Source organism: Melospiza melodia, chromosome 8 (genome assembly GCF_035770615.1).
Source record: "Melospiza melodia melodia isolate bMelMel2 chromosome 8, bMelMel2.pri, whole genome shotgun sequence".
Classification (NCBI taxonomy): domain Eukaryota; kingdom Metazoa; phylum Chordata; class Aves; order Passeriformes; family Passerellidae; genus Melospiza; species Melospiza melodia.
Genome location: NC_086201.1, coordinates 1,123,406 through 1,149,227, shown reverse-complemented (window position 1 = coordinate 1,149,227; position 25,822 = coordinate 1,123,406). Strand labels below are relative to the sequence as shown.

At 44.6% G+C, this 25,822-nt stretch overlaps 1 protein-coding gene across 1 annotated transcript; it reads right to left on the bottom strand.

The window, feature by feature from the left end:
• Positions 1-1,321: 1,321 nt before the first annotated feature.
• On the bottom strand, positions 1,322-20,386 carry PRPF40A (pre-mRNA processing factor 40 homolog A). The gene is made up of 26 exons (XM_063161490.1): positions 20,288-20,386; positions 18,709-18,846; positions 16,229-16,309; positions 14,903-14,933; positions 14,668-14,690; positions 13,923-14,000; positions 13,736-13,846; positions 12,894-13,014; positions 12,401-12,425; positions 11,085-11,381; positions 9,730-9,838; positions 9,381-9,445; positions 8,654-8,818; positions 8,276-8,384; positions 7,667-7,817; positions 7,443-7,576; positions 6,969-7,083; positions 6,758-6,849; positions 6,520-6,636; positions 5,868-6,005; positions 4,579-4,674; positions 3,679-3,765; positions 3,498-3,594; positions 3,336-3,397; positions 2,556-2,690; positions 1,322-2,324 (listed from the first exon to the last, which is right to left on the bottom strand). Exons 1-26 carry the CDS (start codon positions 20,321-20,323, stop codon positions 2,232-2,234), a joined length of 2,706 nt encoding a protein of 901 aa, XP_063017560.1. The 5' UTR covers positions 20,324-20,386; the 3' UTR covers positions 1,322-2,231.
• Positions 20,387-25,822: the final 5,436 nt, after the last annotated feature.

Below are 25,822 nucleotides of genomic sequence, written 5' to 3'. Positions count from 1 at the left end.
ATGTTCCTGGGAGACACCAGGAGAGAAATAAATGGGGATTAATATTTGCCAGAAACGCACTCCAAACAACCCAAATATTTAAGGCCTAAATAACTTGAATTTTAGTATTAAATGTAATTTTTTAAAAGGGTTTAATAAAATTATTCTAAGGGGTGGTCAGGATTAACCAGCACAGCCAAGGTTTTAACATTGATGGACACGGTTAAAAACCATCCAAAATACTCCAATAATTGATGAAGAAGAATCAATTTGGCTAAAATTCCTTCCAGTTTCCCGGAGTCAATGCAGAGGTTGGCTGTGCTGCCACAGGAAAAAAAAATGGGCTAGGGAAATCTGAAAGAGGAGAAAAACACCAAAAAAAAGCTGGAAAAATAAGCCTGAACTCAATTCCCTGGAAAACTCAATCCTGCCTTGCTCAGTTTAAAAGCAGGCTCAGCTTAAGCTGAGTTTCTTCCAGCAAATTGAATTAAGATGTTAAGAAAACCCCACCATTGGAATAATGGACATTCCCAGTTTTTTATTTTTGATGGGAAAATCAAGGCAAAGCTTTTAAAAGTGATATTCCCTTAGGAACAAATTCTTTTTCCTTGAATTTGTGTGGATGCAAGGGAGTACGAGCACTGGAAGAGGTTCCTCCCTGCTTACAAACCCTCAGGACCTGTCAGGCTCTAAATCCTCTCCCAGCTCCATGGCAGATTCCAGGACCTGCTGCCCTCCTGTTTCCCAACTCTGCTGGGCTGTTCCCACTTGGAGCACTCCCATTTTGGGATATAAATCCAGGGAGGTGGTGGCAGGTGAGCAAAGCAAACCTGGCTCCTTGATCAGTCCTGGAGCAGCAATTACCCCATCCTTCCTGGGAGAGCCTGCAGGGAAAAACCTGGAATATTCCAGCCTGGATTTCCACACCAAACACCCATGGATACCAAAAATCCCCCCCAAGCCCTGTTTGACCAAATCCAGGTGGTTTTCCCCCAGGCAATGGGTGATGAGCTTCCCTTCAGGGGGAAACAGCAGGACTGGGATGGGCTTTCCCATCCCAAAGCATCCCAGGGAAAAATGGTTACAACCTCCTGCATTTTATATTCCAAATAATTCATTTCAATCTCAGGGTGTTCGTAAGGATTCTGAGCCTTGTAACCACCCCAGCCAGAAAATTCCCTGGATAAATTGATCCTCTGGGTGTTTTTGCACTGGTAAAAGTGGTCAAAATTCAGGAAAAAACTCCTGAAAAGGAATCTGAACAGTCTTCAAGCAGGTTTTGTGAGTGATTCTGTGGCTCAGAGCTGTACAGAGTATTTAAGGAGAAATAAATACCAGTACATGCTAAAAGACAAGGTTTAATCATTAATAAAAATGTACAAAAATATTCCAAGGACAGCGGCTTCCCAATTTTCTCACCGAGCAGGGCTGGGGGCACCTTCCTGAACGTGCAGGGGCTGGAAAACAGGGCTGGAGCTGCTTCCTCCTCCCTCCTCTGGGCTGTGCAGGTACATTCTGCAGCAGGTTCTTAAGGCAACACATGGAATTGCGTTTAACATCGGATTTTTATTCCTAAGTTTTCGGAAGGGGGAGAGGAAAGGTGGAGAGAAACGCTGGCTAACAGCCGGGGCTGGGCCGGGGTGGGATTTCGGGAATGCCGAGGTGGTTGTGTCCCAAACGCTCCCTCTGCTGGCACAGCAGGAGAATCCCCATCCACAACATTGCCTGGATTTGGGATCGATGGGAGTCGGGACACGAATCAGTCTTGGACAAAAGCCCCGGTGCCACACAAGCCCAGAATCCAGGGGATTGCAGAACACAGCAGGACATGGATTCCTTACTCCTGCTGCCTTCCCAAAAAATCCCACCCAACCAAATCTATCAAAGAACAAAAGCACAAAGAATTAAATTAGGAGTTTTTTCCCTAAGCTGAACTGGGCTCTGCCCAGGCAGCCCAGGGTTGTTCCCTGCCCTGGGAAGGACACTGGGAAAGTGCTTGGGGACACTGCTGCCACCTCTGTGTCCCCTCCAGGGGATCCCAGCCCCATCCCGCCCCGCAGCTCCAGGCCAGGCACAGCTCTGCCCTCAGAATTCCATGGATTTTTCTACTTTTGACTGGATTGAAGTGGTAAAAAACTAAAAGCCACCGCTGTTGTGGCCATGGGCCACCGGCCACCGGCCCCAGGGCCTTGCCCACACAAGGCTTGGTTTTATTTTGCCACCTGTAAACATTTTTGGTATCAAGGATCTTCTCATTGATCTTCATCCAGCTGTTCCAAAAGAGTCCTCCTCTGTTTTTCCAGCTCCCCCTCGCTGAGCTCGCTGCCAGAGGTATCCCAGTTTCCCTGTGGAGAGAAGGGACAGAGGTCAGGATGGGATTGTCCAGGGAGGTTCCAGGGACAGGCACACACAGCCAGAGCTGCTCTGTGTCACTCAGAAACCCCAAAATCCCAAGTGGGGAATGGCAAAGACCTCCAGGATCCTCCAATGCAACCTCTGAGCTCTCCCAGAGCACACCAATGGAGCTGCATCCAGCAGAGCCCAAAGCATCGGGAAAAACAGGAAGCAGAGCTTACGGAATCTTTTCCAGGCCGTTTTTTAGTGGGAGATTTATGCTTGGACTCAGATCTCTGTCTGGCTCTTTCCTTCTCACTGTCCCTCTCTCTATCCTTCTTGTCCTTTTCTCGTTCCACATCAGATTCTGGTGAATCCTGTTGAAAAAAAATGGGAATAGTGAAAATTAATGTTGAATATTTTTAAGTCCAACCGCCATTTAAAGAATTGTAGAATCATGGAATGATTTCAGTTAGTAGGGACTTTAAATTTCATCCCATTCCACCCCTGCCATGATCAGGGAAACCTTCCCCTATCCCAGGTTGTCCACCCTGGCCTTGGACACTTGTAGGGATGGAGCAGCCACAGCTTCTCTGGGCACCCTGTGCCAGGGCCTCCCCACCCTCCCAGGAAGAAGCAAAGCTCTTTCTGCATTTTGGATCCTTCCAGAGCTTCCAACACAAGCCTGATGCTCAGGCAGGCACAAGGAGTGGCTGGGATACTTCCCAGCTGCCCCCAGCAAAGGAGAACACCTGGATTTGCCAGGATAAACAGCAAATCCCAGGCTACTCATGGAGTCCTTCACCTGGAGTTAAAACCCTCCAAATTCAGCAGTTTTAAGTGGTTTAATTGTAGGAGTAAAGAACAGAAAGGAATATTAGGAATATATAACGGCAAGTTGTTATTTTGGCAATACCCTCCTCCATCTTTATCCCAATTTTTCCCTAGGATCATCCAGCCAGGATTACTGACAGCAGGTGCCAGGTTGTCCATAACCCAATTACAAACTGAGCTCCACTTACAGACTTGTGCCTCCTCTTCTTGCTCTTCTTCTTGTGTTTTTTGGACTTCTTGTAACTCCTCTCTGCAGCCACAGGGAGAAACAAAACCGCCAGGAATCAGTGGATAAATCCCAAAGGAGAAGAGCCCAGCTGGTTTAAAGCCAATCCCATCCCATCCCGTACCGGACTCGGCGCTGGAAGAACGCTCCGACACCGAGCGCGATTCCGAGCGCTGCCGCTTCTTCTTGGAGTGGCTGTCGTCATCCTCGGACTCTGAGCCCTTCACACACAGCCCAGGGGAGAGTTCCAGTTAGCAATGGCAATGCCAGCAGCAATGGGAACGGCAGAGGGAGGGTTTACTCACGGAGCGGGAACGCGAGCGCTTCCGGTGGTGCTTTTTGGATTTCTTCGAATGTTTCTTGGTCTTGGAGTGGTGGTGCTGACACTCGTGCTGTGGGCAAGGCAAGGAGGGGAGAGCTCGGAATTCCAGCAGGGATTGGCCTTGGAAAAGCCCTAAAATCCCAGCTTGCTCCACCATGGGGAAGGACAACTTCCCTGGAGCAGGGTGCTCAACCTGGCCTTGGACAGTTCCAGGGATGGGGCAGTAAAACCTCATCAGCTCCTACAGGACATCCCAAAAATCTGATGGGATGCTTTTCCTCATCCAAGAAAGTTGGGAAAGGATAAAAACTTCATAATCACCATTTCATGGCAGAACCACCTCATCAGCTCCTACAGGACATCCCAAAAATCTGATGGGATGCTTTTCCTCATCCACAAAAGCTGGGAAAGGTTAAAAATTCCATAAAATCAGCATTTAATGGGAGAACCATCTCATCATCTCCTACAGGACATCCCAAAGAATTGATGGGATCTTTTTCCTCATCCACAAAAGATGGGAAAGGTTAAAAACTCCACAATCACCATTTCATGTCAAAATACCTAAAAATGGGCACTGCTGCCCTGTTGGAGGTGCAACACCTGGATTGCCATGGATCTGCTCCCTGGATCCAAGTTACACCCAGCTTAAACCCAACCCTTGCTCTGCCTAATTGGAAATTACAGAATTAAAAGTCAAAATTTCAGTTCAAATTCTTCCAAATTCCAAGAATTGCAACAAGACCCCCAAGTGTGAGAGCTGAAAAATCTAATTTATCTCCTGATATCATTTAATGGAAAAAATTCCATTAAATCCTTCCCCTTCCCACTCAATTTAGAAGGAATTTTCCTTGGCTGTTGATTTCAAAAATAAAGGAATAATTACCTCAAGTACATGAAGGAAATCCTTAAATATCCTTTTCCTTTCAGATTCCAGGGTGATGTCTTCAAATGCTGGTTCCTTCACAAATCTGTCTCTGATCTGTCAGGAAAATTAATTCCATTAATGATATTCAAAGAAATTAAATTTTAAATTTATTAAAATATTAAAAGAAATAGAAGAAAATAATAAAATATAATGTAGTAATGAAAATGTCAATAAGAAATAAGAAAACCAGTAAGGAATAATAATAATAACTATATAAATAATGAGGATTAAAATAATAAAAATTATAAGACATAATGAAAGTAATAAAAATAAGAAACAAAATAAAAATAAGTAATAAAAATAAGAAAACTAAAACCCTGAAGAATAATATTAAGGAAAAATAAAAACAATAACAGAAATATGAAGAAATAATAAAAATTTAAAAATATAACAAAAATAATAGAAAAAAAATATAAAGATAATAATTTTTAAAAATAATAACTAAAAAAACCTTAGTTTTCACCAGTTGATAACCCCCTGAACTGCTACAAGGCTAAATTTTTAATCCCAGATTTCCAAGCAAATCCCAAATTTCCAGTGTTCAGGAATGCTCTAACTCATGGAAACATGGAGAACCCCACTGCTTTCCCTGCACATTCCATTTAAGCTTAAAAAAACCCCAAATATTTATATAAATTATCCTTGAAAAGGAAAGCTTTTCCAGGGTATTTTATGCAGGACAAAGTTCTAAATAATTTCAATTAACTTCGGGGTGGTTGTGGGATTTTTTGAGGGGTTTTGTTTTTTTTCCAGTTCTTTTAGGATGTTTTTTGTTTCAAAAGGATGAAGCTTTTCCCACCCAACTCCAGGTTTTCCAGAAGAATCCACGGGGTGTGATGGGATTTTGAAGCCCCATCCACGGGGTGTGATGGGATTTTGAAGCCCCATCCACGGGGTGTGATGGGATTTTGAAGCCCCATCCACGGGGTGTGATGGGATTTTGAAGCCCCATCCCTGGGGTGTGATGGGATTTTGAAGCCCCATCCACGGGGTTTGATGGGATTTTGAAGCCCCATCCACGGGGTGTGATGGGATTTTGAAGCCCCATCCACGGGGTGTGATGGGATTTTGAAGCCCCATCCACGGGGTGTGATGGGATTTTGAAGCCCCATCCACGGGGTGTGATGGGATTTTGAAGCCCCATCAGCAGAACCAGGACGAGCCTATGAACGCGGGGTTTTTTAGGGATGAGCAGGGGCCTGTTTGGGATTTTGGCAATGTTCTCCCCAAGGAATTCTCATCCTTACATCCTCCCAGACAGCATCCAGCTCGATGGGAGGGGTGGCTTGTTTCAGCATGCTCTTGAAGGCCGATTCCTTCCTCTTCATCTTGCGGGCCTCCTCCTTCTCCCGCTCGCGTTCCCGCGCTTCCGCCTTCTCCAGCAGCTGAGGGAATGAGAGGAAAGGAATTCCATTTCTTGGGGTTTCTGCACAGCTCTGCACCCTCAGAGCAGAGCACTTGGAAATGACAAGGAAATTTATTGCTTTTCTGTACTTAATTATTATATCAAAACTATGATATTAAATTATTTTATCAAAAATTAATCAATTATTTCCTTTCCAAGCATGGAATTGCTGTTGATGAAAATCCAATGATGCAAAACTACAGAACCACACAAATCAGGAGAAATCTTACGTACAAAAGGAGAGCATCACTGAATTCCTATCCCAGAATTCCTCAAGTTTGGGAATGCTGACTGCTTGGATAAAGGTTTATTTTTACTATGGCAACTGAAATCAGTTAAATAACCCTAAATAACAGAATATTCCTCAAATATTATGGAATTAGAAATATGGAATAGAAAACAAACCCTAATTCCTGTCTGGAGAAGGGATTTCTCATCCTAATTATCCAGATATCCCAATTAATTAATGAATTAATTTATTAATTCATACTTACACTGTTGAAAGCCAGCTTGATATTCCCTGCATCCAATGTGGTGGCTCTTTTAGTGGAGCTGATGACAGTGACAAAATCCTCAAAGGAAGTGTTCACCTCCACCACAAATCCTTTATCCTGGAAAAAACAGCTCCTTTGGTGTGAGGGAAATCAGGAATTCCTTCAATTGCAAGGAAATCCCAGCTCCCTTGGATGGGAAATGTGCAATGCAAGGAGGAGCCTTCAAGGTAATGCTCACCTTTAAGATGTCTTTAATTATCTTCTTCTCATCGTGGTAACGAGCTTTTAAATCCTCCACATAAAACTTGAACAGGTCAAGTGCTGTTGATCCTGAGGGAGAGTTTAGTTAAGCCACAGGTCAGGTTTAACCCCAGAGCTGCATTTTTAGGTGATAAAAAACAGAAAGGATTGCTGTGGCCTGCCCCCAATCCCAGATTTGCCCTCCTTACCAGGCTGGCCCAGCATGCTGGTGAATCTGATGTCGGAGCTGATGGCTGGGTACAGTTCCATCCAGGAGGACATGGAGTGTAACTGCCCGTGCTCGTGCAGCTCATCCAGAAACAGCTGCAAAACACAGGGGAAATGGCAATTTGGAGCCATTCCTCCAGCTTCTCCTTGCTACCAGCTGGGATGGATTGGCCTGGTAACTGGAATTCCACTTTTGTTCCACAAAATCCCTTTTTCTGTTGTTCTTCCTGCTTTTCTCCACCACCTATAACATTCCAGCTGCATCTCCTTCCCATCCAGGCCTATCCCCTCTGATTTTCCCTTGGATGTAACACAGCAGAGAAAATGCCACAACCCAACACTTCAGGCTTTAAACACACCCTTGAACCAACCCTCAGAAATAAAAAAAAAAAACACGTGGAATACCCCATGATATTCCATGATATTTTTAGGACAGAACCCCAAATTGCACCAACCTGGAAAGATTCCCTGTTTTTACGTTGCCTCCTCCTTTCCCTCAGCAAACTTTTCTGCTTCTCTTCCTCCTCCTCTTTCTCCAAGGCCCTGATATGTTCCTCAAAACAGATCAGGGCATCCTCCTTATCCATGTCTAGCAAGAACACAGGTAAAAAATCAGGTTATTCCTTCCAAGTCAGCAAGAATGCTCCTTCCCAGAGAATTCCAGAGCCCACAGACATACTCTGGAGCTCCTCATCCTCAGCAAAGGTGGGGTTGTCCATGAGGTACTGCTGGGCCTCTGACCAGGTGGTGCAGTAGGTGACATTGGCCATGTTATCCAGGATGTTCTTCAGAGCTTCCCAGTTCCTCTTGCGCAGCTGCTTGGCTTGTTCCTGAGGGGCAAAGTTTATTTTTGGGGCTCAGTTTGAGGTGCTTTGGATAGAAATGTAAGATATCTAGTGTGTTCTCCAAGAAAATATGAAATTAACCTTTAATTTATATAAAATCACAGAGTTCTAGAGTGGTTTGGGTTGGAAGGGTCCTAAAAGCTCATCCCATTCCAACCTCCTGCCCTGGACAGGGACCAGGTTGCTCCAAGCCTCATCCCTGGACACAAAACAACACAATTTTCCCATCTTATTATTTCACTGATTCAGAATAAAATCCATCATGTGATTGATTAAAATCTCCCAAAAATACAACACATGGTAAAATCAGCAGGAGTAAATCCCAATAAACCCCAAACCCCTCCCTAAAAGCTGCTGTTTATCTGCCATAAAGCCTCAAGCACAGGTTTAATGTGATTTAGGAACAAGTGAGGAGATGTTGGGTGGATTTGAGGGGAATTTACCTTCTCCTTCTTGGACAGGAAGAACAGAACATCCTCATAAATCTCCAGCCGGTCCCGCTCGGATATGGCATTCCACACTTCCATCTCCCCAAACATCTGTTCAGCTTTTCTGGGCAGAGCAAATCAAAACCACACAACTATTTATATATTTATTTATTGTGACTGAATTATTCATCAATCCCCCAGAACATCAGGGAGAGATTTGTTCCAAGGAAGAACAGATTTATAGGAATTCTTGGTTTTCCCTCTTGGAAGTCTTTTTGCGATATATTTTGAATTTTTATAAAGGAAGAAAAAACTAAAAATGGAAGTTGATGCCACTCTAAGCAGTGTATCCATGGGGATTTTTATCTCAGATTTTTATCCCAAGTCTCTTACTTGTATCTGGTGGTGGATGTCATCTTCTCATGGTTTTCCAGGAAGCGCTGGAAGGATTCCTTGGCTTCCTTGTACTTGGATCTGGCTTCTTCCTTCTCCTCTTTCTCTGTCTGAACTTTGTAGGCATTAAAGGCCTGCTTCTTTTCACTCAGTTTTGCCAAAGCACTTTCCAGGAAAGGAAAGGAAAGAACAATGTTATTTATAAATTAAAAAAAAATAATCAGGAAGACAAAGACAATTAGAAAAATCAGAAAAAAAAATCAGAAAAAAATGAAAGAAAATCAGAAAAAAAGAAAGAAAAAAGAAAATGAAATAATCAGAGGAAAAATTCAAAAAGAAGAAAACCAGAAAAATAAGAAAACTGAGGAAAAAAAAAAAAGAAAACTGAGGAAAAAGAAAGAAAAGCCAGAACAATCAGAAAAGGAAAGTAAGAAAAATAACTAAGAAAATCAAAACCAGAAAGCAGAAGGCAATGGTTTGAATAATCTAGATTTGAGATAAAATTAATCTGAACATTTTAATCCCCAAATCAACATAAAATACCAACTTCCACACTTTTTCCCAATAACAATGAAGCTGTTGGAAGCATTTCTTTATGGAGGAAGGAAGACAATTCCCTGCCAATGGCACAAGTGCAGGAGTATCTGTTGCTGACAGAACTTTAGAATTTTTGGAAATAAATTCTCTAAAAAAAAAGGTTTGTGTGGAATTGAAGAGGACTCAGTACCTGTATCTGGGGTCATTAATGATCATCTTCATGGCCTGCTCCCAGGAAGCATTGGATGGAACCCTCTGTGAAAACAGGAAATTATGGATGAATCAGACCTGGAATTAACATCCAGCAAGGAATAATTCCTTAAAAACAGCCATGGGGAAAGAAAAGAGAACATTTTATTTTTAAGCTAAAACAACATTTCACTGCAATGTTCTTTTCCTTCATTTCCTCAAGAGTGAGGAATTCTTCCCAAAAAAACCAAGTAAAACCTGGCAAATTAAAAAAAAAATTAAACCAGGCTTTGTAGTTCAAGAAAACATAAATAACTGGTCAATAAAATATTAATAATTGGCCCAAATACCTTTTCTTTTAACAGTTCTTTAAATGCTTGTTTGGCCTCTTCCTTTGTGTTCCACGTGTAGGTTTTTTTAACTGGTTGTGCATCCTCATCCTCCTTCTTTGCAGCAGCACTAAAGCAAAACAAATTTTATTATTTCAGCATTTTTTTCTAAGTTAGAGGCACTGAAGAGTTAAGAAGCACCACAAAGTGAGTTTTATAAACAGCAACTTCAAGTAAAAAAATAATTCTAATAATTCATACAAGATGTTTCCTTACAGGCACCACAACTGATGAAAAAAAGATCCAAAAAAATGAATTATTGAGGCAAAATATTTCCCTCCTGCAATTGGCTGCCTGCTGAAGTTATCTAGAAATTATTCCTAAAAATATAATGTTGAAATTCAGCAGGCATATTAACATTTTATATAAAAATATAAAAGAAGTGCATAAAAATGGGCCTCTTCTCCTGAATTACGTTCTGCTGTCTAAAATCCCCCACAGCATTTCTTTTTTTTTGAATTATAAAAATCCTAAGTTATAATTTTCCACACAATAGATCTTTCATTATTTAAAATAAAAAGGAATCATGGCTGGAACACATAAAAATCCCTTTAGTATTTTATTTTTTTCCAGTGATAGCCAATGGCACAGATCCATGGAAAAGGAGGATGAAGAGGGAAGTGTTTAATGGCACCCTGGGAAATTCTTACAGACACTGGAAAATCCATGGAATGTTCTGTCACTGATGCTGCTGAGAAATGAAAAACTGCAGCAAAGCCTTGAGGCTTCATAAATGACCATGGAATCATGGAATGGCTTGGATGGGATGGGACAGTAAAGCCCATCCAGTTCCATGGGCAGGGACACCTTCCACTGTCCCAGGCTGCTCCAAGCCCTGTCCAGCCTGACCTTGGGCACTGCCAGGGATCCAGGGGCAGCCCCAGCTGCTCTGGGCACCTGTGCCAGGGCCTCATCACCTTCCCAGGAAATTATTTCTTCCCAATCCCTGATCTAAGCCCGTCTTCTGTTATCTCAAAGCTATTCCTTCTTGTCCTGTGGTAAATTATTCATTCCCTTGAAGAACTTGCTTTAAGTGTGCTACAGGCTTGTGGGAAGACCTTGGTGTTTGGGATGGGAACCATGGAATGGGTTGGGTGGGAAGGGACATTAAAGATCATCCCAAGCCACGCCTGCCATGGCAGGGACACCTCCCACTGTCCCAGGCTGCTCCCAGCCCTGTCCAACTGGAACTGGGACACTTCCAGTGATCCAGGGACATCCACAGCTTCTGTGGGAACTCCATCCCAGAGCCTCACAGGGAATGATCCCCCCCAAATCCCCTTTCCTGGAGCTGACATCCACTCCCTGGCACTCACTCTCCCGATGCCTCCTGCTTGGCTGCCTCATCGGTGGCGGCCGCCGCGGTGTCCGCGCTCCCATCCTGCGTGCCGGGGGCGGCGCTGCCCTGGCCCTGCTCCTCGGCCGTGGCCGTGCCAGCCGTGTCCGTGTCCCCTGTGGTGGCAGCAGGGGCAGATTCCCCCTCGGGAGCAGCTCCTGCAGGAGCAGCCGTGGCCGTGGCGCTCTCGGTGGCCGGGGCCACGCTGGCCCCGCTCGGAGCGTCCCCGGCTGTGGCCGGAGCCGAGGTGGCGGCAGCCGCATCCTCTGGCTTCGTGCTGGGGACAAAGGACAAACACAACAGTGGTCACTGCTGGCTCTGCTCTGGAGGTTTAGGGCAAAGGGGCAGCTTAGGGATGTGGCCAAAGTGGGGAGTGAGGGGTTTAGGGTGAGGGAAAGACTTGGAAAAGGTTTATAGGCCCTCAGGGAAAGGGGTTTGAAAGGCCCTCAGGGAAAATGGGTTGAAGGCCCTCAGGGTAAAAAAGGTCTGAAGGCCCTCAGGGTAAAAAAGGTCTGAAGGCCCTCAGGGTAAAAAAGGGTCTGAAGGCCCTCAGGGTAAAAAAGGGGTGAAGAGCCTCAGGAAAAAAAGGGGTTGAAGGATCCTAGGAAAGGTTTGAAGGCCATCAGGAAAAAGGGTTTGAAGACTCTCAGGAAAGAGGGTGTGAAGACCCTCAGGAAAAAAAGGCTTGAAGGCCCTCAGGAAAAAAAGGCTTGAAGAGCCTCAGGAAAAAAAGGCTTGAAGAGCCTCAGGGTAAAAAAGGGCTGAAAGGCTCTCAGGAAAAAAAGGGGTTGAAGGATCCTGGGGAAGGTCTGAAGGCTCTCAGGAAAAGGGCTTGAAGAGCCTCAGGAAAGAGGGTGCGAAGGCCCTCAGGAAAAAAAAGGCTGAAAGGCCCTCAGAGAAAATGGGTTGAAGGCCCTCAGGAAAAAAAGGGTGAAAGACCCTCAGGAAAGAGGGTTTGAAGAGCCTCAGGAAGAAAGGAGTTGAAGGAGCCTAGGAAAGGTTTGAAGAGCCTCAGGAAAAAAAGGGTTTGTAAGGCCCTCAGGAAAAAAAAAAAAAAGAGTTTGTAAGACCCTCAGGAAAAAAAAAAAAGAGTTTGTAAGACCCTCAGGAAAAAAAAAGGGCTTGAAGGCCCTTAGGAAAAGGGTTTGTAGGACCCTAGGAAAAGTTCAAAGACCCTCAGGAAAAAGGTTTAAACTTCCTCAGGAAAGGTTTAAAGATCCCCAGGAAAGGCTTGAAGGTCCTCAGAAAAAGTTTGAAGGCCTTCATGAAAAAATTAGTATAATATTAAAAATGTACCTGTTTTCTTCAGCTTTAATCATTGCTAGAGGAAAAAAGGAGAAAAACAATTAAAATATAGCTTTAAAATAGTTCAGGTTCACAGGGAGTTCTCGTAATTATTGATTTAATAAAAGCAAAGTTTTACATGTTTTTGTTACTATCAAAATTTTTAATATCTGTGTCCTTCAAATACTGAAATCAATCAAGATTAAAATAAAGTTTACAAATGCCATTACAGAGAGATTGGGAATATAAAAATGACTTTTTGGTTTGAAATCATTCTTTTAATTTGTAAAAAAATAGTTCAAAGACCCAGAAAGAAAGTGAGGATTATTAAACAGAATTTTAAGAACAGAAATATTTAAATTACTGCTGCCTATTATTTTTTTTAACACTTATTCATTCCCCCCAGCTGATTTTGTTCCTATTTAAATAAGTTATGTAATTAATTAATATATGTTTATATACATTAATATATATGAAATGAAAATACAAAGTCTAGGACTCTTACCTTCAAGATCCTCCAGCTCTTTGGGTTTTGCCCAGCGGGATTCCTTTGTTTGGGAATTGTAATAATAAGGCTTCCCAGAGTCTGATTTATACTCCTTCCAGGGACACTTGGACAGCAATTGCTGATGGAGAGAAAACAAAGATTTTCCAAGGAAAATCTCCTTTAGTAACTCCTTAAATAAAGACTCTTATTTCCCTCTTCCCTATTCCTGTTCCTTAAATAAGCAATTAGGGACATCATTAGGTGGGATAATTATGGGGAACAAGGCTTTGGGTACATTAAAGTTGCTATCCTGGAGCTCTTTCTTCCTGAATTCCTTCCAATTAAGGAAAAAAAAAAATCAACAAAATTCCAAGTTTTCCCATTTTTTCCCTTGTGGATTTAACTTTGGTTAAGGTTTATTTTCAGCTCTCAGCTACAAACATCAAATATTCTGAAGAAAACAGAAAAATTGGTTAAAAAGTGGAAATAAATCACATTGGATCGATTTGATTTGATATTATCCAACAGAAATAAACCAGGGGAATTCTCAGGAATTTGTGTATTTTAAAGCATTAATTTGACCAAACAAGTAATTTCTAGGAATTTTTCTTCTCTAAATAATAAATCCCCCCACATTTTTAATAAAAAAGCCTATCTAAAAATGAGCAAAATGAGGAATTTTTGCCAGTTTGCACCCTCAGGTTCTCCCAACACAAGGAGAACAATCCCAATATTTTAGGAACATTTCCTATTGGAAGAGTTTGCTCCCATTGCTTCCAGCAGAATTCTCCCTGCTGCAGGTGTCATTGGAAATCCTCGTGTTCCCACAGTATCCCAGAATTAATTTGGGATTTGGTTACCTCAGCAGGGGTTTTGAGGTCATCTGGCTTCTCCCACGTGGACTGCTTGGTCTCAGTGTTGTAGTAATAAGTTCTTCCATCCGGGGACTTGTGCTCTGTCCATGTGGATTTCTGGGAAAATCCCAAGGGAAGTGAATACTGATGTACAAAATGGGATGCAGGTGCACAGAAAGGGTGGGATACAGACCTGCTTGGAGTGCTCCTCACTGGCAGAGCTGCTGCTGGTGGAGCTCTGCTGGACTGTGGACACCACGGGATGCGTTGTCTGAGGGGAGACAAAACAGGCCTTGGAAAATCCTCACTCACTGCTGGCTTCCACCCAAACATCCTGGATTCTCCAGGTGGTTCAGCAGCACAGCAAAGGCAGGGAGCCAAATTCACACCTTAAGTCAGAATTTTCCCCAAAAAAAACTCCTTATTTGGGAGTGGAGCTGTTCAACTGCACATTCCCAAGGGCCTGATTCCCCCAGGACGTGCAAGTGAAGGGGTGAGACTATGACAAGCCCAAGTCACAATTCCAGCAGCACTCTCTGTTCCCACAACTTGAGGAAAACTTGCTTCAGGAAGATTCTAGTTCCTGAGCTCCCTCACACCACAATTTCTGCTGCTTTCCCTGGCCAGCTTTCCCATGAATTCCCTGGAATCAGGACTGCATCCACCTGCTGTGGATCAGGGATTGGATACACCCAAGGAAAACTGCATTTCCTGACAGGCCAAGGGACAGGATGGAAATCTCCTGGAAATAATGTGGATATCATCTATTAAATATTTACATTGGGACAAGGCCCACAGATTTCAAGGAACAACCAAAAACTTGGAAAAAAAAGCAGGAGAAAAAAACTGAATTAAGGTTTTCCTTTAAATCCCCAAAACCAAGTTTGCCTCACACCACTACAGAATTCCAACCTTCTAGAACTGTGCTTTCCACATACCTGAGTCCCAGGAGGGGTTACTCCTGAAAAATAAATAATTAAAAATTAATTAATGGTTTGGTTGCTTCACTTTCCTAAATATTTCTCCATGTGTGCAAGAAAAAAAATGTCCTGGGCACCAATGGAGACTCCAGGATTGAAATGCTCCATTCCATATTAGAAAAAAGTGGATTTTTTATTGTTTCAGCTGATTTTGTTTAAATATTTAGAAATTATTTCAAGTTGTTTTACTCACCTACTTGTGCATCCATGCTGTTCACTCCTGGCTGTAAAAATAATTAAAACAATTAAACATTTAAACAATAAAATTTAAGTAATTAATTCCTGAGGAATTAAATCCTAAAAAAAATTCCAATATTCATTATTTAAACAAGGTTTTTCTGCCACAAAAGGCTCAATTCCTTAAATAAGGATTCCTGCTTCCCCCTTAATTATTCCTGCTCCTTAAATAAGCAATTAGGTACATCATTAGGTGGGATAGTTATGGGGCACATGGCTTTTGGTGTATTAAAATTGCATTCCTGGAACTCTTTCTTCCTGAAATTCCTTCTAATTAAGGAAAAAAAATCAACCAAATTCCAAGTTTTCTCATTTTTCCTTGTGGATTTAGCTTTGCTTAAGGTTTATTTTCAGCTCTCAGCTACAAAACTTCACATATTCCTCAGGAAAACAGAAAAATTGACTAAAAAATGAAAATAAATCACATTGGATCAATTTGATTTGATAGTATCCAACAGGAATAAACCAGGAAATTCTCAGGAATTTCTTGTGCATTTTAGGAGCATTAATTTGACCAAACCAGTAATTTCTAGGAATTTTTGATGTATTTTAAGAGCATTAATCTGACCAAAATACTGATTTTTAGGAATTTCACTGCTTCAAATCAGCACAGCAAAATTTGTCCTCAGCACTTCAGGAAATTCCATCGGAATTTAGGGATTTAAATCTGCATGGGAAAAAAAACCCATAAAAATAATGATTTCTATTGAAATGGCTGGAACTGGTTTTAAGTGAATCTCTTAGGCTTGGACTAAATTTATTTCTTAAGAACAGGATTCAATTTATATTTTTTCCCCTCAGATTTCACCTGTATTTTAACTTTTCCCTCTTCACTTCCACCCAAAGAACTCCTCATTCCTTGAGCTATTCCAGTAATTTTTATACTCAACTGAATTTCAGGAACTTTTAATAGAAAATCTCTTTCTAATGGACTCAAATCTCTTTAATATTGAATTTAAATTCTTTAAAAAATTACAATTCAAGAGAGAAGAATCTCTTGGTCAGACAATTTAACAATCCAAGGTCACAGCGATTCCTGCCACACTGCAGGAAGTGAAGGATAAGGAATGAAAGAAAAACCAAAAGGAGTTTAAAGACTGATGAAAATCACAAAAATCTTATTTTATAATCATTCAAGAGCCACATAAAACTCCACTGTTTACGAATGATACATTTAAAATTTAAATTCTTCTTTTCTAATTAAAGAAAGCTAAGAGTGATTAACTGTAACTGCTAAAAAGAGCTTTTAAAAATTAAACAAAAGAAATGAAATTAAACTCACAGGAACCGTGGGCTGCATGGCAGCCTGGGACATGTGGGACATCATCATTCCAGGCATCACCGACTGCATCATTCCAGGCATCTGCAATTCAAGAGCATTTCCCATATATTTCAGCATATTCTCAACACAAAATACTGTATTGTTATTTAAAAGCTGTTATCTGATACTTCTTTTTAATTTAAAACAAAACAACCCAAACATCCCTCTTAGGCAAGGAAAAATAAAACAGATTTGTGGGATTGTGATTCCCTTCACCACATTCCCACTAAACTGGGATATTCCTATTAGGAATGGCATGTCCAGATTCCAAAGCTGGACAGGAAATAACAATAAAAACCATTTAAACTCTGAAGGAACAACAGCAAATGATGTGGGAGCTGATTCCATGACCGAAATCCTGAGTGACAGCAAGAAAAGCAAAGGTTGGGAATGATGAATTCCTGCAGAATTCCAAGGCTACAGGGAATAAAGGAATAAAGAAAGGTGAATTCCCAGGTGTGACATTTACCTTCAGCTTTTTGCTCTCCATCTACCAAAAAGTCCTGAGTTGCTCCCTAAAATATGAAATATTGAAATATTCCCTGGCTAAGTGTGGGAATTGTGGAAAAGGAGGTACAGAAAAGCAGAGAAATAAACCAGAATTTCTACTTCACTTCCTAATGAACACACACAGCGCTAATGAGTCAAATCCTCCTCATTTTTTAAAAATTAAAAATTTAAGAAATTTATCTTTACCCCAGAAGCTGCAAATTCCCACTGAAAAAAATCCTACTAAGCCCTTATAATTTAAGGAAAATAGGGATGCTGTGCCCATGGAATTGCAAAGGAAGAGGAATTGTCACCACAGGCTGTTCCCAAAGCTTTAATCCTTCCCTGCCTCTCTTCCATAGGAGCATCCCAAGGACATTCAGCACTCCTGGGACATTTATTATACCCACAAGGAGAATTATTTCTTTCAAGAGTTGAGGATTTCATCACAAACCACACAGGAAATGTGGCAACTGAGAAGAAAAGCTGCCAAAAGCAGAGCCACGGTTGTGGCTGTGTCACCTTTCCCAATCCCAGGGTGTCAGCAGCAATGGGATACAAGGATTACAAACCAACCCCCAGGATCCCAACAGGAATCCTGCAACAATTCTGTAATTCCTTGTTTCTGCTCTTGCTGAAATGTTCATGTGTGTAGCAACTGGGCAAGAATTACAGAAATGTGAAGTCTCAAGACAAACTTATCCCTTCAAAATCTACAGGAAGCTTCCAAAAAACTGGAATAAATCAATCCAAATTAAGGACTGATAATAAAGTTAGAGGTGCATTAATTACCTGTTCTCATCCAAAAAAACCTGAATAAATCCCAAATAATTGATTGAAAGTTACAGGTGCATTAATTACCTGTTTTCATTCCAAAAAACTTTAATGAATCCCAAACTAAGGATTTATAATTAAAGTTAGAGGTGCATGAATTACCTGATCTCATCCAAAAAACTTTAATAAATCCAAAATTATGGATGGATAATTAAAGTAAGAGGTGCATGAATTACCTGTTCTCATCCAAAAAAATCTGAATAAATCCCAAATAGTTGATTGAAAGTTAGAGGTACATCAGTTACCTGTTCTCACTCCAAAACACTTAAATAAATCCCAATCTATGGAATGATAACTAACATTGGAGGGGCATTAATTACCTGTTCTCATTCAAAAAACTTAAATAAATCCCAAATGATGGACTGAAAGTTAGAGGTGCATTAATTACCGGTTTTCATTCCAAAAAATCTTGAATAAATCCCAAATGACTGACTGAAAGTTAGAGGTGCACGAATTACCTGTTCTCATCCAAAAAAACTTGAATAAATCCCAAACTATGGATTGATAATTAGACTTAGAGATGCATTAATTACCTGTTCTCATTCCAAAAAAACTTTAATAAATTCCAAACAATTGACTGAAAGTTAGAGGTGCATGAATTACCTGTTCTCATTAAAAAAACTTTAATAAATCCCAAATTATTAATTGATAATTAGAGGTACATTAGTTACCTGTTCTCATCCAAAAAAATCTGAATAAATCCCAAATAGTTGATTGAAAGTTAGAGGTACAACAGTTACCTGTTCTCACTCCAAAACACTTGAATAAATCCCAATCTATGGAATGATAACTAACATTGGAGGGGCATTAATTACCTGTTCTCATTCAAAAAACTTAAATAAACCCCAAATGATGGATTGATAATTAAAGTTAGAGGTGCATTAATTACCGGTTTTCATTCCAAAAAATCTTGAATAAATCCCAAATGATGGACTGAAAGTTAGAGGTGCATGAATTACCTGTTCTCACACCAGTTTCCAATTAAAGTCACAAGCGTGCATCAATTCCCTGCTCCCCATAAGAAGAGTTATAACCCCGAGTTACCCCCTCTCCTTGTCCCAGGGGGATTCCCCCCTCAGGGCAGATCCCTGGAACACAAACTGCTGGAATTGCCTTACCTGCCCCATCGGGGGTCCTCCCATGGGGGGCATCATCTGAGGCATCATCCCGTGGGGCACCGGGGGCATGTTGGGGGGTCTCTGGCCCATGGGGTGCATCCCCATGGGGGGGTAGTGGGGCATTCCGGGGTGGCCCATCTGGAAAACACAACAGCAGGGAAATCAGCACCCAGGCAGCCACCCCACACACGCTCGCCACAGGGAGTAAGGAAAAGAGGTTTTCATTATTCCAACGCTTTAAGTACTTTCTGTTCCACACAGATACAACAGTTCTGAGAGTACCTCAAGATAAAGCCTGGGCAGGATTTCCCTTGGAAAATACATTTAGCAGGAGGGAAAAAAAAAAAATCAAATTATGGATCACAGAATCCCAGAATGGTTTGGGTAGGAGGGATCTTAAAAGTTCTTGCAGTTCCACCCTCTGGGACACCTTCCACTATATCAGGTGTTCCAACCTGGCCTTGGACACTTCCAGGGATGGGGCAGCCTGGAATTCCATCCCAGGAATCCCCAGCCTCACAGGGAAGGAATTCTCCCCTAATTTCCCCTAACTCTACCACCTTTCAGTCCAAAGGCAGTTTTCCAGTGATTTTTTCTTATCCCAGTCTCCCTGGCGCAGGGAGTCACACAAAGAAACCATGAGCAACTAAAAAGGTTTCAATCTTCTGGGCAGAACTCCTGACTTTTCCCAATCACATCCTCTCGCAGCACATGCAGTGACAGCTCCTGTTTCCCAAGCCCCAGGTAATTCCAGGTGGAACAGTGTTTCCTAAAAATCTCTTCTGGCCCTCTTTGGAGTGCTGATTCACTTTCAGAGGGACCTACTACCCTGGTGCTGAGAAGATCCTCCCAAGCCTGCTTTTCTCCAGGCTGAGCCCCTTTCCAGCTCCCTCAGCTGCTCCTGGGGCTCCAGATCCTTCCCAGCTCTGGATACAGCCAGGTCTGTGCTGCACTGTGCCCTGGGGGGCATCGGGAAGGGCATTCCCAGCAGGTCAGGCAGGGATCCTGCTCTTCTGAGGCACCTCTGGGGAGATCCTGCCCCTCTGAAGCACTTCTGGGGTGATCCTGTCCTGGAGGCACCTCTGGGTGCTGTGTTCCATTCCCAGAGATCCTGCTCCTCCAAGGCACCTCTGGGTGCTGTGTCCAGCTCTGGCTCCTCAGCACAGCAGGGACAGGAGCTGCTGGAGCTGAGCAAGGGCCTGGAGCAGCTCTGTGCCCAGGAGAGGCTGAGGGAGCTGGGGCTGCTCAGCCTGGAGAGGAGCCGCAGTGAGAGGGGCCTCAGCCCTGGGTGTCCCCGGGTAGGCTCCAAGCAGAGCCCAGCAATGGCACCAGAGCAAGGCAGGGACTGATGCCCAGGAAGTTCCACCCGTACACGAGCAAGACCTTCCTCCTTGTGCGGGTGACAGGTGCCAGAGAGGTTTTGGCGTCTCCCCCAGCGGGGACACCCAGAACCGCCCGGACACAGCCCCGCACCACGGGACGCCCATCCCACCCAACCCCGCGATGACCCCGGAGCAGGAAGGCGGGTCCAGCTTCCGCACGCCGTAACTCCGTTATCCCCCCCCGATCCCGCACTCACCATGAGAGAGCCGCGGTCGACGCCGCCGGGCCGCATGGCGGGGCTGAGCAGGGAGCCCCCGCAGCGGCCCAGGAGGCGCCCGCGCAGCGGCGGCCGCGGGGCCGCGGGCCCGAAGGGCAGCAGCGGCTCGGGCTCCCCGCGGGGCGGGAGCAGCGGCGCCAGCAGGCTGACGGGCTTCCCCGCCGGCCAATCGGGGCGCGCCGCCAGCCGCGCGCTCTTCGGTGATTGGTCGGCGCCCGAGCCCACCGGCCGCACGGCGTCGCCCGGCGTCAGCTGCATGAGGGGCGGCGGCTTCGGCAGCGAGAACGGCAGCGGCTGAGGGGAGGCGGCGGCGGCCGCGGCCGTGGAGTCCCCGCCGGACATGGCGGCGAGAAGCGGCCCGGCCCCGCGGCGAGGCGCTGGCTCGGGAGGCTCCCGGGAGCGCGGGGCGCGGAGCGAAGCGACGGCTGCGGCGGCCGAGCGCGGGGCACGCCGGGTAACCGCTCACGTGGGACCGGGGGCGGTGCGCGATCGGCCGGGCGGTACCAACAGCGCCGGAAGGAGGGGGTGACTTCCCGCTGCACCATTTCGGCTCAGCTCGGGAGGTGGCGGCGGATCTCCCCTCAGCCGTGCTGCGGGTGGTACGCGCCGCGTTCGTGCTTCCCCCCCCGTGACGGTGCGGGTGGTACGGGCCGACTCGGACCCCCCCGCGCCGCCGCCGTGGTTGACGCCGCTGAGGGGGAGCGGCCGCCATGGCGGGCGGGAGAGCGCGGTGGGAGCGGGGAATGTCCCATTGGGCTTTGGGAATGTCCCGCTGGAAAGGCACCCTCAGGGACCAGCCCATCCCACTGCTGCACCTGCACAGCCCCACAGTCCCCCTTGTGCCTACGAGTCCTTTCCAGGCGCTCCGGGATCTCCGGCAGCCCTGAGGCCGTGGCGCTGCCGGGGATGCAGGGACAGCCTCGGCTTCTCTGGGAATTCCATTCAGGGACTCCTCTCCCTCACAGCCAGCAATTCCCAATTCCCAATATCCCACCCATCCCTGCCCTGTGACCGAGGGAACCCATTCCCTGTGTCCTGTCCCTCAGGGCCGTGGAACAAAGGCCAGAAAAGGAGAACTGAAAGCAAACAATGTTAAAGCTCAATGTAACCTCAGCTGGAAGTGTCTAAAATGTAACTCTGGTTTTCCGGGAAAGGTTAAAATCCCGCTGTTTTCCTTACACAAAGCCCTCCTGTCAAGGTTTCGGTGCAGAGGAAGGAGTTAATTGATTAAATCAAAGTAAAATTGTGTATGACTTAAAATTCCTACCCATCAATCAAATCACTGGGAGAGATGCACTTGATATATTTTATAATCTTGGTTTAATACCCAAAATCCACCCAAAGAAGTGGGAGAACGGCTGGGAAAGTTGGGGAGAAATGCCCAATAATTTATAATTTGGTTTTGTGCCACTTCACACCAAGTTTATTTGGATGGAGTCTGTCCCACACAGCAGAGTGGGAGAGGGCTGGGAATTCTGAGGGATAAATGAATTTAAGAGGGGACTCCAAACTTTATCTGTGTTTCTCTACCTGGAATTGCACAACTTGCAACATTTTCCTGTCCCCAGCATTGCGTGGCCCGTGTCTCATTGCTGTCCTTGAGCAGAGAGGATTTTCAGGGACGTGGATTGATTTAATTTTCCATAATATTTCTGGATTTCCACGCACCTCCATGGTTATCAGACACCTCATTTTCCACTTCAATGTGTAGATATTTTATAAATCTTGGCTGCGGTGAGGCAGGGGCTGGTTTGGCTCAGCTCATGGAAATACGGAATGATTGGGACAGAAAGCACAGAAATTCCTGCAATCCCACCCTTCCTTGGGCAGGGACACCTCCCACTGCCCCAGGTGCTTCCAGCCTGGCCTTGGACTCTTGGGATGAGCACCAACCCTCACCCCCTGAGCCTAAGGAATTCTCTAAATCCACCCAAAAAGGCCTCCGTTAATCAGATTTTTTTGCCGTGATCAAGTAGTGAAATGAAAATCTAAATTGAATTGCAGATTCTGAAATAAGAGATTCTGAAATAAAAAATCTGAGCTGAAAATTCTAAAAAAGAGGACTTTGAAATATAAATTTGGAAATGCAGACTCTGAAATAAAAACCCTAAGACACAAATTCTGAAATCCGAATTCAGGAATACAAAATCAGAAATAAAAACTGAAGAAAAAATTCTGAAATACAAATTCGGGAATACAAATTCTGAAACAAAAACCTTGAAATTAAAAAAAAAGTGAAATAAAAATTTGGAACTATAAATTCTGCCATGCAAATTCTGAAATATGGCATTCTGGAATACAAGATATTTGGGACAGTGAGGACAATGAGCCCTGGAATTGCTTTTCCGTGGAGTTTTACCTGTCAGCTGGAATGTATTTAAGCAGTGGGATTTGTATTTAATGTATTTAATCTTTTTTTTCTCGTAGAAAAGCTCTTTTATTTCCTGTAAAGTCAATATAAAATTGCTCTCAGATGTTTCCCGGGCACCGAGAGCCGGATTTCTGTGGCAAGGCAGAGCATTCCAAGGGAATTCCTGGAGCGGCCAGCAGGGAGAGGGCTCGCACACGGAATCTCTCGGGCAGGGATCTGGCAGCTTGTCCCGGGATCCCGAATCAGCAGCACTGGGCAAGGACTGAAACCAGACGACTTGGGAAGAGATTTTCCATTTCCCATCCATTTGGGATTCTGGGATTCCCGGGAAAACGCGGGGTGGTCCCATGGGCACAGCGGCCTTGGAGCCACGTCCCACTCAGGTGAAACCTCACTCTGTTCATTCCCAGACCCGGCATTCCATAGCAGCGGGACTCCATCCAGTGGCATTCGATCCAATGGGATCCAGGAGGATTTCTTCTGGTGGGATCCAGCGGGATCCAGCGGGATTTCATCCAGTGCGACCCAGTGGGATTTGATCCAGTGAGATCCAGCGGGATCCAGGGGGATTTCTTTCAATGGGATCCAGGGGGATTTCATCCAATGGGATCCAGCAGGGATTGCATGCAGTGGGATCCAGGGAGATTCCATTCAATGGGATCCTGCAGGATTCGATCCAGTGGGATGGAGCGGGATTCCATCCAGTGGGATCCAGCAGGATTCCATTCAATGGGATCCAGTGGGATTTGATCCAGTGGGATCCAGCAGGATTCCATCCAGTGGGACCCAGTGGGATTTGATCCAGTGGGATCCAGGGGGATTTCATCCAGTGGGATCCAATGGAATTCCATCCAATGGGATCCAGTGGGATTCCATCCAGTGGGACTCAGCAGGATTCCATCCAGGGGCACCCATTAGGATTTGATCCAATGGGATCCAGCAGGAAGCTGCAGCTGCCTACCCTTGCTGAGTTTTCCTGACAGCTCCACCTCCCTGCAGATATAGCTCATTGTTTTTTGGTCGCTTTTTTTTTTTTTTTTTTCCATGAGAGCTGATAAATTATTTAAGAATTGCAGTGATTTGGGGTTTTAAAGTGGTTCTGTGGGGAGGGTGGGGCTCTGCTTTCCTTCAAAGGAGTGCCAGCATGTCTGAGTCCATGGACTCTGCACATTACCCTTTGGAGAGCAGCTGCAGGGAGCTTTTCCCCACATCCCTCAAGTGTTTTTTGCTGTTGTTTCTTCCTCTGGTAAACTTGGTTTTCATTCTTCAGCCCATGAAAATCAAATTTCCCAGCAGTGAATTTTCCTTATAAATCGGAATTTTCCTCATAAATTTTCTGTGGGATTGGGTTTTCTGGATGCTGCAGTGTTCCCTATGGAAATGTGTTATCCCAGGCGTGTTCTTCTCCTGCTTTTCATCCCAGAAAACGTCAGGCCACAGCTGGATTGTCACCAGCCCAATGTCGGGAAAGTAAAAAGACGAAATCCAACTTCTTTTCCTGGGAAAAAAGTCTGAATCTGAGGATTAACAATTCCTAGGGAATGTTTCATGTGATGGGAACAGTGGGAGTTCCTCTGGAAATGAAGTGTTACCTCTGCAGGGGTCTGGAATGTCCCTGGAGCAGCTCGAGCATGGAGGTGTCCATTCAGGAGATCCATTTGAGGGAATCTGGGAGCCTGGAAAACTCAGGATCTGGGGAATTCCTCTTTTTAGCAGCTCAGGAAGATGAGAATTTGAGGAATGGGCACCATGAGGAGCAGCACATCCCAAATCCAGCTCCAGAGGAGGGGTGGGAAGCAGGTAGAGCAAAGGAAAAGATGTGAGAATTCCAAAAATAAATTGACATTCCCCTCGGATACCTTCTGTTTACAGGAATTCTCACTGCAAGAGGGATAACTTGGACTTTGTATAATAAATGTTGGACTTTTCCCACCTGATTTGCCCTCCAGGAGAATCCCAGTTAAACCCTGCTGCACCTCACGTGCCTAATCCCAGATTTGGGTGGTTAACAAGGGATTTGGTCCTAAAGAATTGCAGCTCCCACCTTATTGTTTCCATCTGCTTGTTGCTTTCCATAAAAATCACGCCCTGGAGCAGAGATCAGTAATATTTCTGCCTTGATCCCGCTGCTGCATAGCTGATGAATTCATGGATTTAGGGCAAATAATCCCGATTTCATTACCAGCAAGTGCTAGAAATAAAAACGGGCTCCGGACTATTGGTGGAAAAAACAAATCCCGGAGTCATAAGAGAGGATTAAAATTGGAAAGATAAAAAATCTCTCCAGAGAAATGTTCAAAAGCTGAGAGAGTGGTGACAGCTGCTTCCCAGAATCCAGCTCTCCAGAGGCACTTGGGAGCCTTTGGATATGGGAAATAAAAGTGGGCAAGGGGTGGGGGAGCAGCGTGTGGAGAAATCCCGATAGAACAGCTCTGCATGAGCTGGGATTGTTGTTTTCCCACTTTGGAGCTGCCTGGGATGTGCCCTCAGGAGCCTGAAGGTAAAAGTGTGGGGATAAAGCTTAAATGGAACTGAGCTGCAGTTGATTCCCAAACCCTGGGAAGAGCAGTGGGATAATGGCCATTCTCTGCTCCTGGGAATGGGATCTTCCCCAACAGGAGGGGAAACATAGGCAGCTTTTCCAGGGAATATCAAGTGGGATCAAAGAGTTGGAATGAACTTCATGAGGGGGGATATTTGAGAATAGCTGTGGACATCAGCTCCAGATCCAGGTGTGGCCTCCCCTTGGGAAGGTAAATTCTTAGTGAATAATCCTCTGGAATGCTTTTCCCCCCTTAATTCTTCTTTTTTTCCCTTCCACTTCTTCCTCTTTTACTAAACCTTATCCCAGTTCTGGAGTTCATTTCCCAGAATGCCAGACTGGTTTGTGTTGACACCCTAAATCCCATCCCATCCCATCCCATCCCATCCCATCCCATCCCATCCCATCCCATCCCATCCCATCCCATCCCATCCCATTCCATCCCATCCCATCCCATCCACACCTCCCACCATCCCAGGGTGCTCCAAGCCCCATCCAGCCTGGCCTTGGGCACTGCCAGGGATCCAGGGGCAGCCACAGCTGCTCTGGCAATCCCAGCCAGGAATTCCCAATCCCCAATGTCCCATCCATGCCTGCCCTC

Coding starts and splice junctions, on each gene's coding strand:
- PRPF40A (XM_063161490.1), bottom strand. CDS start 20,323: ATGCGGCCCGGCGGCGTCGACCGCGGCTCTCTCATG. Junction 2,691..3,335: donor AGAAGAGGAGGCACAAGTCT/GTAAGTGGAGCT, acceptor TTTTTTCAACAG/GATTCACCAGAATCTGATGT. Junction 2,325..2,555: donor AACGGCCTGGAAAAGATTCC/GTAAGCTCTGCT, acceptor TTCTCTCCACAG/GGAAACTGGGATACCTCTGG.